Source organism: Herpailurus yagouaroundi, unplaced genomic scaffold, assembly GCF_014898765.1.
Source record: "Herpailurus yagouaroundi ecotype Mexico unplaced genomic scaffold, PumYag 142, whole genome shotgun sequence".
Lineage (NCBI taxonomy): Eukaryota > Metazoa > Chordata > Mammalia > Carnivora > Felidae > Herpailurus > Herpailurus yagouaroundi.
In genome coordinates this window covers 58968431-58983471 of record NW_024412397.1, presented here as the reverse complement: position 1 = coordinate 58983471, position 15041 = coordinate 58968431, and the positions used below count along the sequence as shown (strand labels likewise).

Genomic DNA, 15041 nt, shown 5'->3' with positions numbered 1-15041 from the left:
GAACTCACGGACCGCGAGATCGTGACCTGGCTGAAGTCGGACGCTTAACCGACTGCGCCACCCAGGCGCCCCTGTAACTGACCACTTTTAGGCATCCGGTTAACCCCTAGCCAAGCAGAAGGTGGTACCCGTCTAACCAGCCCCACCCAACGCACAGGTTGAAGGAGGCCAAGAGCACCCATCTTTCCCTTTATTTCCCCCCTCTGCTCCTCTGTCATTGTTATTCTCTCTTCCACGAGATCATTTCTCAGCCCCATTGTTCTACAGGAGTTTCTCAGCCTTACAAAACTCCTCTCTAAAATATCCTTATGTATTCTTATCTCGGAAAGTGGTCTGGACAAAGCCTGTTGCGAAGAAACCTGTCTGGCCTTTGCAATATGGCTGTTTTCACTGATTACAATCTGACCCTCTGTGTGCTTCAGGGAAGCCTTCAGAACACCAAGGCTGGTGTCCTTTGCTGCTATTGGAGCTGCTCAATTTCTGCAAGACTTCAACAATGGAAGGAAAATAGATTTCTCCAAGCTTGTGATACAGCTTATTGTCTTTCCAACCCATGTCTGTCTTTTGTTTAAAGATGATGATACTCTTTGCACTTTGGGGAGGATGCAGGATATTGGTGAAAATATAAGTGGTTCCCTTTGAGACATCCTTCTGGAAGGAAGCATTAATTCATGTAGAATTATTCATTTTTACGAAAACTATATGGGTACACACTATTCCTGGGTTAAACCTGAACTGCCTATGTGTTACTGAAAGTGTGTCTCTTGGAATTCATGTAATGATAATGATAAGAATCATAGCTCATATTTATTGAATGGTTGCTCGCAAAGCTGGCATCTGAGCCTAGCCAGCCTAACTCTGGTATCCACGCTCGTTAGCCTCTCTTCTCCACTGCCTCTTGGACGGGAGAAGTCTTGTCCTAGTTACTGACATAAAAAGTGTTTGTTAGTATATGGAAGGAATTTTAGGACCCCAGTTTCAAAGATCTGATTGTGGACATACTGCATAAAAGCAAAGGAATATGTGTGAATAAAACCAGCAAGGGGGTGACTCTTAGCGTGACTTGTACCCAAAACTAAAATGCTCCAAAGCATTTCCGGAAACTCCATTTACCTAGATGGAACCATTATGTGGATTTTGTTCTTTTGGGATGACAGCCAGCCCTCCTCTAAGAACCATGCCTTCCTAGCAGGTGCATAAACATTTTCGGCTCCCGGTGGTACCACTGTGAATGGGAAGGCAAAGGCTGCTATCATTCCTGACAGGGAAAGCTGAACGCTAAAGGCAGACAAATCAGATCTGAGTGACAGGGGTAAAGATTAGGCCTCCAAAGAGAAACTCTTATATAGAAAAGAATGAAAGGGTTGGTAGGCAGCGTGTGGCAATAATGCGCTCTACACTGCAGAGATAGAGGCCCCACTACCTTCGGTCCTTGATCCCTGGGAGGGCTTGTATGGCAATATTGCCTGAAGAGCTGGGAAGAGGCGCATGAGAAAGTGCTTGTAGCCTCAGAAGGGAGGAACATGACAGATGTTCACACCACAAGAGCCTCTTGCTGGCTGAGTCACAGAGCATTCATCAGGCCTGTCTCCAAAGAGAACCCTCATAAACTCATCTTGAGTACTTGTTCATTCTGTGAAGAGGGGAACAGAGAGAAGGCAATCAAGGAGAAAAAAGAAGAATGGCGGCCCTCAGAATGGAGGGGTTTGGTGACCCACAGGATCTGGCTGCCTTCTGTCAAGGAGACATAAAGCAAAGGGAAAAACCTATGTTCATATGCTTCAGGGGCCACTGGCAGAGAAATAAAAGCTTTCATTAGTCTCTAAATCCTTTAATTAAGCTTTTCTCAGTATACAAGTGGGATCTGCTTTTATTTAAGAAAAAAGAGAGTAACTCTAATAAATGAATAAAATAGAGAGAAGTTGATTCCCTAGACATAGCTCAGTGTAGGCAATCTCAAATTTTCAATGGCAGCATGGGGCACTGCATGAAGAAATTTCCAGAAGCATCCTTTTGAGTAAGAAGGCAAGAAACAAAAGCAACTTGCGATGGCCAGAAACTTCCTAAATTGTCTGCTGCAAACTTCTTCAAAACTGTGTCGCTGTGTGATACAGGAACCTGATCGTGACAGGAAAGTGGTTCCACTTCTGCACTGGGTCTCACTTTTTCACCTGCTATGGAGGATGGGTGAGGGAGAGAAATAGCCTAAAGTCATTCCCAAACCTGGTGTTCTTACAAAATCACAGAGTAGCGACGGTTGTTTATTTATACACCTGCACTATGTAATTCCTGAGGCCACTGCTGTATTCCCAACACGGTTGTGAGGCAGACACTTGGTAGGTTCACAGAAATATTTGTACAATTTTGGATAAATTAGGTCTGAGAGCAATGTCTTTGCTTTGAAAGGGTCCATGATGTTGCAGGCCCAGGAAGGCAGCACCAGGGCCTGCAGCCCTGGGTATTCAGCCAGAGCTCTATATTTTCAAAGGGCTGATCCTGGAAGAGAGATGTGACCTCCTATTGTTTCTTCGCTATTGAACAAAAAGGCCCTCAGGAGATCAGAAACACATTAGGTTTCTCCCATGTTGGACACTGCATGTAAATGTATGTCATCTGCATGTAAATCTGCATGTAAATCTATGTAAATATGAACGTCAATCCACACAGTTTGCAAATACTTTTGTATACATGACTCATTGGGACAATATGGATGAAAGTGACTTACATCAAGTTTTGCTTTAAGGTCTGTTTCAATGACAAAACAGGGGAGCTGGGTTTCAAGACTTTTAGAGTTTCTATCAGCTTGATAAGATTCTAGAATTTTCTACCTCAAATGAACACCTGTAAATTATTCTTATAGATTTAAAAGGCATTTGAAACAATCCAAAACTGAGGGCTTGCTTGACAGCAGCATCATTTTTCTTCAAATTATTCTGTGTTAATTTATGTTCCATTACTCGAGGGACCTGTTTGCAATAAGGCATCTATAACAATAGGGTGGATGTCACCTACTGCAATCTATTTTTGGTTTTATCTTTTAATTTGCAACCTGTCTTTAAACGTTCTCACTACTAATGAGCGAGTTTATTAAGAGCATAGGGTGAGAAATGTCTATGGTCTGACCTTTTGGCTAATTGGCCAGTCTCTGTTGAAATTAATCTGGTGAAGAAAAATTATAGTTTCAAAGGAAGTTTGTAGATAGGCTGTTAATTGCAATTGTTCATTTTCCCTTGTAAAACTATGCATGGAGAGTAACATGCAGTGGACCCTGCATGGAGAATTTGGCACTGGGAATATGGAATATGTAGACCTCATGAGTGGTCACTGTTTGCCTAGGTATAAATGACACATCCTCAAAGCCTCCCTATTTCAAGTTGACAACTAGAGAATCCTCCATTTTACCAGGTAATACTTTTAAATCAGCCTCAAAGAGGATATAGTAAGTCTACAACTCATTGGCAATATGGGAACAGCTTAGCTGGGCAGAACAATGTCAGGAAATGTACACACTGGTATTTGAAAGAATAAAAACCAAAGTTGCTTAGCTTTTGATTAAAACATTTTTTTTTCCTCTTTCAATGGTACTGCGAAATCATTTCAAGGGTTCATCTCCATCTGGAGGCCAGAATGCAGGAGACGAGAGCTTATTCATAGTGTAGAACTTGCATCAACACTGGGAAGTCTCTGCCCCACGTATGAGTTGCCAAGGAGAATTAAGTATACCTATTCTAAGCACCATTACTGACTGCTTCAGAGGCTGGAGGGAGAATTTGGAATTGGGAAAACAGAAACCATATTTATCTTTCTGAGAATCCTTATTTAAAATGTTCAGACCACATGGAGTATGTGGCAGAAATGTAGAAGAAAAACAGATCAACGGCAAACAGAAGGAAGTCACTAGAGCAAAGCTTCAACTGTAGTGCGGTAGTTGAAGATTGGGTGCTGTTTCTGCTATAAACCTTCGTTCTCCGCATTTTGGTTATTTTCATGTAGAAGTTTGCTCCTAGCTCAGTCTCTGAAGGACATTATTTTTAGGCTTCTCTTTTTCAAATTATCAGTAAATAATAATCATGGACAAATAAAATTGATTATATAAAGTGCTTATGGAAGGTGGGATATGCAGAAGTAGGGGCAGGGCAGAGAGAAGCTAAGTTGTTTAACAGAATGGACTCTCTCCAGAAACACTGCCTTGATTGGCTGGCACATCGGAAGAAAAAGTGTTCATGAGAACTGGAGTTGACCAGCTGTAACTCTGGAAAGAAAGAGTCGCGGACGTTGGAGATCATGGTCCCCAAATCCAGCCAGGTCAGTAGAAGCTGTGCCAGGCTGACATGAGATGTCCTTCTTGCCTGGTTGGAATGTTCTACTGCCTAACTGGTGTCTGGCCCAGTGACTCCCAATTCATTCGTTCATTCATTCCTCCCCTCACTCACTCATTCTTGTATTCTCACTGGGCATCTGCTTGGTGCCAGCTCTCCAGGCAGTGGGTATGTGCCTGTTGAATCAGCAAATGAGCTCTGTGGCCCTTCTTCTGATGCCAGGACACGAGGTAACCTTCTGCCAAGGCATCTTCCTCTTTAGCTGGCCTGCGACACAGTTCTGTCTGATGGACAGTGGTATCTCTCATGGTAAATAACTATCCAGTAACTGGTTTTCTGTATCGGTTCTTGTGGTCTATGTCAGTGTGACTGGCATCCTGAAATATGACACCGAGCATCCAGAGTCTCTGTGAACAAAAGATGTGCTAACTTCAGGTTGTTAAAATCCATGCATTTTACTCTTCTTGAGGATAGGTGCCTTAACCCCCAGTTTATCATTTATTTTGTCCGGGATTGTGCTAATTTGACAGGCTTGGCTACCCCACTGGAGCTCTGATCTCAGCCTTGATCTTGCTGCCACGTAGAGTCTCTTTCTCTCACCGTCAGTGTTAGCTCCTGGGCTAGTGGGTCTTCAAACAGGTGCCCAGAGGCCTGCTGGGGAACAGGGAGACTCTGGACTCTCAGTGTCCTATTTCAGGACATCTAAGAAGACAGTTTTAATGAAGAGATATTTTCAGATAGGACTGTATCATAGGAAATTTACTTTTTGGGGGGAGGGGGAGCATCATAACTTAGAAGGAAGGTTCTCGATTATGAGGGGTGAGCTTCAGTACGTGAGAAAGAGCACAAGCCCTGAGCCTCTTCTTGAGGGCAAGAATCACACGGTATTGTGCAGCTCGAAAAGGAGGAAAAGCAGCCAGGACCCTTGTGGGCTCACTGCAGGCACTCAACTACATGTGAGTTCTGTTTTCAACCCCTGCTTCTCCCCAGGGCCCTCTTTCCTCTATTTGTGAAATGAGACGAGTAATACCCAAATTAGAGGATAGAAAATTAGTTATACCACAAAGCCTATACTTAATAGGCACTTAATATTTATTGAACGAAAGGGGACAAATGAAAATGCTGAGTTTCTAACTGTATTATATGAAGCAAAACTACTGATATGTATTTATCACTTTTTATTAAATGAGAAGGAACACACTTAAAAGTCAACAGTTTTGACACTACAATGTATTTGATATTAGAAAAGATGTTTTAGTTGTATGCAACTTAGATTGTTGACTAAAATAAAAGCTACAATTGCAACACGGCCCTTATTGTTGTCTGAGTCATTGGTTTCTACCCCTACCTGTTCCCTTCGTTTCCGGTTTTCTCTGCAGGCTAATTCCATACTAACTAATCTTAAAGCACTGCTTTCACCCCCACGTGGCTCAGAAACATCCTTCCTTTCCTTTCTCTGCCCTTCATTTCATTACATAATACTCCTCATTCACAGCCTTTTAACCAATGTCCTCACCTTACTTGTCATTCTTTCTTACGCTTGTAACTCAGGGCCTTTTTTTAATCTCGGGCGTACGGATTTTTTTTCAGGCTGGATTTAATGGTTTGTGAACACCTGCAGGTCCATGTAAAATTGTGTGTATGTGGGAGTTCTTCCTGAGAGAAGATCCATTTCAAGAAGCGACCAAGGAGACCCAAGATGCCATGGAGGTGAAGACCCTTTCTATCCACGGTCAGGTCTCCCTCGTGCTCTCTGCCAGGGCTCCATGCTCCTCCCTGACCTTGGTAGCCTACCTGCTCATCCTGTCCTCTTCCTCTGACAAAGGAAACTTCTTCAAGTATGACTGAAGACCTGCCTCCCCGACTCCACTCACCCCACTGATGCCCTTTCTCCTTTCTCTGGCTCCCAGAAATCCCAGCCAAGTGCTAGTGCACCACCACATGACAAGGAGGTGCTCCCCAGATTTCATGATGCCTGTCGGCTCCCCTGAAGGAATTACAGGCAGGTTCGTCTGGCAGGATCCTCTGATATTTGGGTACACCTCCAGCCCACAGATGAGCCGGGTAGTGAGGAAGAGGGACAGGCCATATCCATTCACAGACTGACAGCATTTCCTTCCCCAACTACCTGACATCATCTTTCCTGAGTTTCTAAAGCAAGAGTCTTGAAGTCAGTTTTAAAAATAAAACCAGGGGTGCCTGGGTGGCTCAACTGGTTAAGCGTCTGACTTCGGCTCAGGTCATGATCTCATGGTTTGTGAGTTCGAGCCCCGTGTCAGGCTCTGTGCTGACAGCTCAGAGCCTGGAGCCTGCTTCAGATTCCGTGTCTGCGTCTCTTTCTGCCCCTCCCTTGATTGCGCGCAGTCTCTCTCTCTCTCAAAAATAAATAAGCATGAAAAAAAATTTTAAAAATAAAACCAAACAATAATAAAAAGATACTTCTCCAGGCCTCCCTCATTTGCATACCACATAGCTGGCAGGTGTTCTCCTGAATCATTTTGCAGGAGCAATTCTAAATGTGTAAAGCTTCCTCCAGCTCATGGCCCACACTGTGGTCTCCATGGGGTATCCTTTGATAGTGAAATATGATCAGTTCTGGGTAATCCTACCCACCCGTGTGCTCATCTGCCCCTCACTGACAACCCTGCTTTTGAAATCCCAACTCTGCCTTGGCCTTGAGTACAGACATAGAGTAACAGACATGACTTACTCTTCTGATTCCTGGTATGCCAAACCATAGATCCTGAATGTTACAATTATATTAATGGATTGTCAGGCAGATCTGATGAAGTCAATACTGGGTCATTAATATATTAGTCGCAGATGGAAAACAATTAAACGGAGTGGGGACAGGAAGAACATACTGAAAAAAGCCACAGATCTGGCTTTTTTGTGGTCCCTTCACTTTGCAGAAACAATACCGTTATCATCAAAGGTCAAAGTCAGTTACTGGTACAAAAATCAATAAAGTGGAAGCAGGGGAGGAAGAGATCGAAGAGATAAATTCATGACATGTCTTCTAGATTGAAGGGACTTGGTGAAAATCTACATATTTTAAACTCATGGGAATAAAACTGGTTGTCGCTAAATTGGAACATTCATGTAGTTTCATGGGTTCCTGCTATGAACAGGTTTTAAAGAATTATATCAGCACACAATAGGAAAAAAAGAACAAGGAGAGTTTTTAAAATTGCATCTGCTTGTTAGACTCTATCATCCATTTTGGTGGATTCTTAGAATCAGACGCTTGTGCGTCTTCCTTCCTTCCTTCCTTCCTTCCTTCCTTCCTTCCTTTTTTTTTTTTTTTTATGAAGGTGATCCATAGGCATGTTCTAACTGTCCTTGCCAATTACTGCAGAGGATCAGAAACCTTTATTAGTGGCAATCTGAGGCTATCAGTTACATTATGTTTGTGTAATATACTAGAAGAAAGCCTCTAACTTTCTAACCTAAACATCATGGTCTGAATACATTACTCTTAATATGATGCGTACTGTCTTGATTGAATGTTAGACTAAAAACATTTGCTCATTTCTGCCCCTTGCCCTGAGCCAACAGCAGTGATGTAAGTATTGCCAGTTTTCAAAGTGCAATCTGTAGATCACCCCGCACTGGCAAAGGTGCCATGCTCTGGTAAACAGGGCATCATATAGCATCCTTCTCCATTAAGGGCACTTGGGTGGTCTACTGCAAAGCGATTACATTTGCCATTTCTTAGCCGCCAGCAAATATATTTACTCATTAACACTTGATGGGTTGAATGCTCCTGAAGAGGGCTACTGAGCAATTAAGTATGATGCCAACTAATTCCGAAGGTACCAGGAAGTGGCTTCTCTAATGGTAGTTTTCTGCAAGAATGATCTCCCTCAGAGAGAGAGAGGGGCAGAGAGGAAGAGCAAAGGAATGCCAGGTGAGGGGCCACATGCAGGACTTTGGGGGTTTCAATCTCTACGTTGGCTAGCTGTCGAGTAACATTAATGTAGAGGTCCTTGACTCTGAAAATTCAAATAAGATTTAACTTTACATTCACGTTATTTATAGAAACGTGGGCTGAGAATCAAGAACTCAGTAGTATTTTGTATATTTTAGGATCAAATTTTTGCATATATTTATAAACACTGTTAGTTCCAAATTATCAGCACGTTTATTCGATCAGATCTGTTACGATCCTTACTTTGGAATATTCTGGAATCCGTTAGTAGGGATTTAAGGAACTAACAAAGGGTTCCTCTAAAAGCATCAATGGACTCAGCTTAAAAGCAGGAGGGTATACAGAAGGCAACCAGGACTGGACTCAGAGCCCCTGGACACACGTTCTTGTTCTGTCCCATCAGGTGGGAGTTCGTGCCAGGTATTGCAACTCCTTGGCAATTCCTATGTAAAGGTCTGTCTCCTGCCAGTTCAAGCTGGCCACTCCCCATGTGACCTTTCTTCTGACTAGCCAAGTGACCTTGGAAGGAGCCATTACTGACTTCATTTCAGGGAAGGAAACATATTGAAGGTTAAGTAGGTCACCTAGACCCAGGCATAGAATCGAAAATGGTGACATGAGACTGCGGACTCTATGTATGGTGCCACCCAGGTACTGGCCAAGGCTGTCGGGATTAGGACAAGGTCCCACAGTTGGCTCCATTTCAGCCATACTTGGAGCTTTTCTAAACCAGAGCCCTGCTGTCCAAAACAGCCAGTAGGGAACAGCCAAATGAAGCTATTTAAATCCATATTAAAATCTAAAAGTCGGTTCTTCATTCATAGTAGATACTTTTTGAGTATGTATTAGTGGTTACCATATTGACCAGTGCAGATACAGATTTCCAGCAGTAGATAAATTTTAGAGTGTCTACGTGTAGCTACCGATTTGACCAGTGAAGATACAGAAGATTTCCACCAGTAGATAATTTTTGAGTGTCTATTAGTTGCTACCATATAGACCAGCACAGATACAGAAGGTTTCCACCATTATAGAAAGTTATTCTGGATAGTGTTGCCCTAAGTGTTGGAATTCTGCTCACTGGCTACAACCTATGGCTCATTAACTGAACCTGACCTCAGTCTTTAGCTACTTCTCTCTCCTCATGGTCCATCAGACACCTCCAACTCTCCTGCCTCCAAACCTAGACTTTCCACAATGTTCTTGCCATCCTTTATTCTCTTGATCCTTGATATTCTGTTGGGCACCACCTGCCAATCCCTGACCATTGGCAAGTCATAGCCTTGTGATTTCCTGGCTCCCGTTTCTGGGATATGATGCAATACTGGAAACAATGATAAAATAACAAAATGAAGAGAATGCATGCTCTCAACCCTAACTGGGTCCTTCCTGATTCTCGGCATTTCTTCAGTTCATTCAACAGATGCAATAACTCATCCCTTACGATGCCTCGTTCCCAACAACCTCAGCCCTCTCACAATCCTCATTCTCCATAGTCAGTGTCCTGGAAAGACATCACAAAAGCTCTTGCCATGAGCTTCTCCAACATTTTCCTCTAGGTTTCTTCTTGTTTCCTTTAGCCAAAGTGATCCACCAAGTGCTTTTCACCTGGGAGTACTGATTTCCTACTTTCAGATCTTTGCTCATGATGTCTCGGCCATTTAGAAGTTTTCCTCCCAAACTCACCTTTACCACAAAGCAGTTTATGGATCATCCCATCTGAAAGTAACTTCTTTCTTCTCCAAGTTTCCCTAACATTTTCTCTGCACCTCTCGCATAAATTTCTAACTGGTGTTGCTTGTCATAATGTACAGGTCACCCCGTACCTTCCCCATCAAACCACAACCGATGTGAGAGACAGTAATTGATGAATTACTGCACTCCCGGCAGCAATTGGCACAGGTCTTTGTATAGACTGTACTCAGCACAGATTTATTTAATGATTATCTATATGCCTAGTTATGAAGATGTCAGATTCGCTCTGAAGGCAGACAGAATTAATCCAATAATGAATTGATGAATACACTTCTAAAGATCACAACATCAGGTTCTAACTAAATGATCACATTCTGATGGGAAAACAAGGGTGTATGCGTTGATGACTAGAACTGCAATAAATGGGGCTAGAGCAGTGGGGAATATCATTCTGGAGGATGACATAGGGATGAAATGACAGAGAGTAGACAAACAACCAAAGAAAGGCATCAAGGCTCTAGCAGACTTACCTTGGGTAGCGATATAATGATTGGGCCGATGATAACCCTAAAAATAAATGAGAAAGAATATTTGACAACCTTAAAACGGTAAGCAGCACAGAAGTCACCCACTAAGTTTGCCAAAATGAATGCACATACAAATACCAACAACCGCACCGGTTGAAAGTGAAATGGCCAGACCCAGTACCGCTTAGTGCCTCGTAAAAAGCAAAGGTGGATCAAAGCTAACAGTTCTGTGGCTCACACATGGGGTGGGAGTAACTTAATCATACGCCGGCTATGAGACGATGGGTGAGCAATCAACACTAACAACTTATGGATTCTCTGAAATAACACGACCACGACTCTTATTAGATTGCAAACAGGCTGGGAATGTGCACTAGGATTTCATGTGTGTTCGGGATGCTATTGGCAACGTGCCAAGGCTTTAACACACATCCTGTTCTACCGGTATAGGCAGCTACATCAATAGTCGTACTGAACATCATTCTTAAACACTGCTAATGCCATGACACGCTGCCGTGGCAAGGGCCAGAAATGCAACGAGGCAGAAATTCTGCAAGGCCCCTTCCTTTTATCGTGACCCTGTGAGGAGGGGAAAAGATGAAAATTGAGACCAAATACAGACGGGAACAAAGAACGTCACAGGATCAGTATCTGGGGAAGATAAAACCAATTTAGAGAAAATTACACACAGGTAACATAATATCGCCACGGACCTTAATATTTTCCATTTCTGTTCCCCGAGATTACCTAATATACTGTGCCTGAAGCCAGATGGGAAACAGGAGAAACTTGGAGAGGAAATACAGATTTCTCAGACCATTTCAATGTGTATCTGGTAGATTTTTTTTTTTTTTTTTTTGCTTTTAAAACAAGTCATTGATAATGAACAGCAAAAGCAAACACATTCTTTTATACAACTGACCTGCTGTGGGTATAGACTCTTGACAGATATTAAATAGGATTATGAAGATAATCACTCATGTCTTGCCAGCTGATAAGTTTCACAAAGCAAGACCCTGTCTGATGTGCGGCTCCATACGTCAGTTCTAGCAAGGCGCTAGGAGATAGGAGGAGCTCATCTATGAAACGGAAATAATCCACACAGTCCACGAATGACCTATGTTGCTAAACGCAGTGGTCATTTCTCAGTCCATTGTTTTTGTTTGTGGTCTCAATCACACACAGTTAACACTCTAATACGTACAACAGCAACTGACATATAATACAACAGGTGGCTCAATAAAATCTTATTGACTAAGTGAATAAAAGGGCCCTGAATATTGACTCTTTTCTCTGTTAAAATTAAAACTAATTAATCTGGTATTTTCATTACTTTAATGTCTTCCCTCCTCTGTAGCTCTACCTGCCCACTCTTTAAAGCTAAGTTAAAATCACTTCTGCCACAAAACCTAATCTGATTATATTTACTCCTTGAGGCAGTGATTCATCAAACACTTATTAAGTGCTTACAGAGTTTCAGGGCTGTGCCAGGCACAGGGGGTACAAGATGCACAGGATACAGCCCTGTGCTCAAGAGCCCCCAGGGGCTCTAGGAGCTGGGACTGGAGCATGAACAGGATTCCCTTGGAATCTCCCAAGGGAAGGAGTGTTATAGAGAAGACATTTCTTACGTCAGCTTCTAAACTCTGAAGTCTTGGGGAGAAGGCAACAGGTCGTGGCCACCTCTGAATTCTCCCACAAGGGACTCACTAAACATCTACCGGATAAAGGAATAAGTGCAATGTATTTTAGGAAGGAACTTGGCTTTAACAGAAAAAGATATCTAACTTGGGCCGTGTGTGTTCTGGACCATCATCCAATGTAGCAGTGTAGGGGGCTTCATTCGAGGAATGGGATACGGAATTACTCTTCAGACAGTCCTCCTGTAGGCCCTACCCTCAGATCCATCACCAAAATGTCACAACCTTTCCAAGCAGTACTACAAATAACCTCCTTATGTTTATTTTTTAGGTAACTCTTAGAGATTGTGATGCTAGTACTTTTAGTAGCATCTGAATTATACTCAAGTAAGAAGATGAAAGAACTCACGTGTATGGGTAAAGCCTGTCCATGGAAGTACTAATGGACTAGAAGGCAGTGTGATGGCCAAGGCAAGCACAGCGTGCCCTGGGAACTGCAAGGGAGCAAAGGTCTGTTTCACGTGAACCTGAGCCTTGAAGGCAACAGTGACTTTCCCTTCATTTTCAGGCTACTTTTGAGTTCATTCATTCTTTCAACTGAAAACATGCTGTCTCCTCAGGAATTTATTCTAATGTAAGACATTAAGTTAACATGATGCAGGATGAACAAAGAAGCAGTCTTCAATAATTAAACAGCCTACATATTTAATGACATGTCTTGTGTGCATTCGATGTCCTGGTTAAACAGCTGCAGACTACTTTGAAGGCAACTTAAAAGTGCAGTAATGACGAGAGATCGCAAATCATCGAATTAGGAATTAAGAGAGTTTTATCTTATTAATATGTAAACAGATTTCTTTTAAAGTGTCAAATAATCTAAGTTGTTGACAAAAACATGGAAACGCTATCCTTGGTCCACAGCAGCACGGAAGACACGGAATGTCACAGAGGAGTTCAGCAGCCAGTAGGCCGACTTGAGGACAGGAGTGGCCATGTCTCCACCGTAAAGTTCTGCAGGCTGTGAGGTAACGTTAATGTGTTTGCTTCTGGATTTGGAGCAGTGAGTGCCCACCAGTACCATAGCAGACACACGATGTGGAACGTGGCAGAACAGTTGGGTTTACTGACGGTTTCAAAATACATACATCGATATAATTTCCATTGATGTAGTCGGAGTTGGTATCTCCTTCTATGGTCTGTAGTCTCACCCGCGAATGATCATCTGCAAAGGGAAAATAAAACGATGATTTTTTAAAATGTTTTAATGAAAACAAACCTCCCTGCATGAGCAGGGGAGGGGCAGACAGAGAGGGAGACACAGGATCCTTAGCCGGCAGGCTCGAACGCACAAACTGTGAGATCATGACCTGAGCCAAAGTCGGATGCTTAAATGACTGAGCCACCCAGGTGCCCCAAGCAAACAATGAATTAAAAGCAATCTGTTGGGCTGCTTAGAGCCCCAGAATGCAAGCACATTACATAGAGATCATTCACATCCATGCTGCTTTACCGATACACAAAGAATTAAACACTACACACCTATTACACTTCCTATTTTGCTCTTGAAGCTGGGAAGGATTTATAATTATTTGCATTTTGCAGCAAATATCGTGAAGTTATTCTTTGACCATTTACAGACGCGCTGCGTGGGTAGAGGTTTGAAACTTCTACATGGAGTCCTATGAATCACAACAGAATTATTTCTTGGACTGAACGTAGAGCAAGTTCACTAAATCACAAACTAACCCTGAGATTTTGAAGGCTTCCTATGGCACCCGCCTTGACAAATGATGGCTATAAACCATGGCCCAGCCCTCTGGAGGTGCGAACATGGACCTAACCTCAGTTGTTGTCCCTGAATTCCCTACACCGCTCTCTGCACCATGTGTGTGAGGTCCAGAGTCAGGCATGTGGGTCAGAATCTCCACACTTGTGATTTGGGACAAGTTACTAGCTCTCCCTGTGGGTTAGTTTTCTCATCTGTAGAATGGGGATTAACAGTGCCTGCCTCACGGGATCATTGTGACCATTAAAACAAAATAGAAAAGAAGATTAGAAAACCACCTGGTATACAGTAGGTGATGGATAAATGTCAGTTGTTGCCCTTGTCATGTGCTGTGGAACCGACATGCAGACGGTTCTCACGATCTGTACCGCTGATGCCCACACAGATGGTAACAACCCAGAAATGGACCCACATGCAGGCCAAGTTTCCCTCATGGTGACCTGCGCTAAGATCCAATTTCTCAGAGTACACTTTGCTTAAACCAGAGGTCCCCTATCCATATTTTTGCAGGTGGCAATGGGGGAGGCGAGTCATTGGGGTGCTGGGTATGTGTGGATTGTCCTGGCTTTTGCATTAGGAGAGCCAGTGCTCACACACAGCTACAGCAGGGCTGTAAGTAATTCAGGCAGTAAAGCCATTTGAGCCTCCCGAATGAAAGATGCTCCAACAGACCTGAATCATGGCTGTTCTACACACATCAGGCTTTAAGTCAGCTCCTCTGAAGGGAGATTAGGTCTGCCTCCCCGTACTGCTTGACTTTCCCTGGGCAGTTTTTTTTTAAAAAGGCAGGCATCACATTAGAGCCTCCCAATCTTCAGAAGCAGCACTGTCTTAGGATCTATTGTATCTCCTTGTCAGAATCGCCCCTCTTTCACACTTTATTTCTCTTAGAATCTCAGGATGAATGCCGCCCATTCCCTGTGATTTATCACCCCTGGGCCTCTCAAATTGTTGTGGAATGTTCTACATGGGGACTTCAATCTCTGATAAGACTGCACTCTCATCTCCCATAAACAGAGCCTTTGAAATAAAGAGTTTCCCCATCATCTCCTACTGTTCGCTTGGTTACCTCCCTCCCTCCCTCCCTCCCTCACTCTTTATTTTATTTTATTTTATTTTATTTTATTTTATTTTATTTTATTT

The 15041-nt window shown here is 43.0% G+C and overlaps 1 protein-coding gene across 9 annotated transcripts in view; it reads right to left on the bottom strand.

The window, feature by feature from the left end:
* The window catches only part of PTPRM (protein tyrosine phosphatase receptor type M), an 806292-nt gene that overhangs the window by 71312 nt on the left and 719939 nt on the right, over positions 1–15041 (bottom strand). For all 9 annotated transcript variants that reach the window (XM_040479372.1, XM_040479375.1, XM_040479373.1 and 6 more), the window contains 2 exons: positions 13258–13334; positions 10476–10512 (listed from right to left, as the gene is read on the bottom strand). In XM_040479372.1, coding sequence (XP_040335306.1) covers positions 10476–10512; positions 13258–13334 — 114 coding nt within the window. The remainder of the gene's footprint in view (positions 1–10475; positions 10513–13257; positions 13335–15041) is intronic.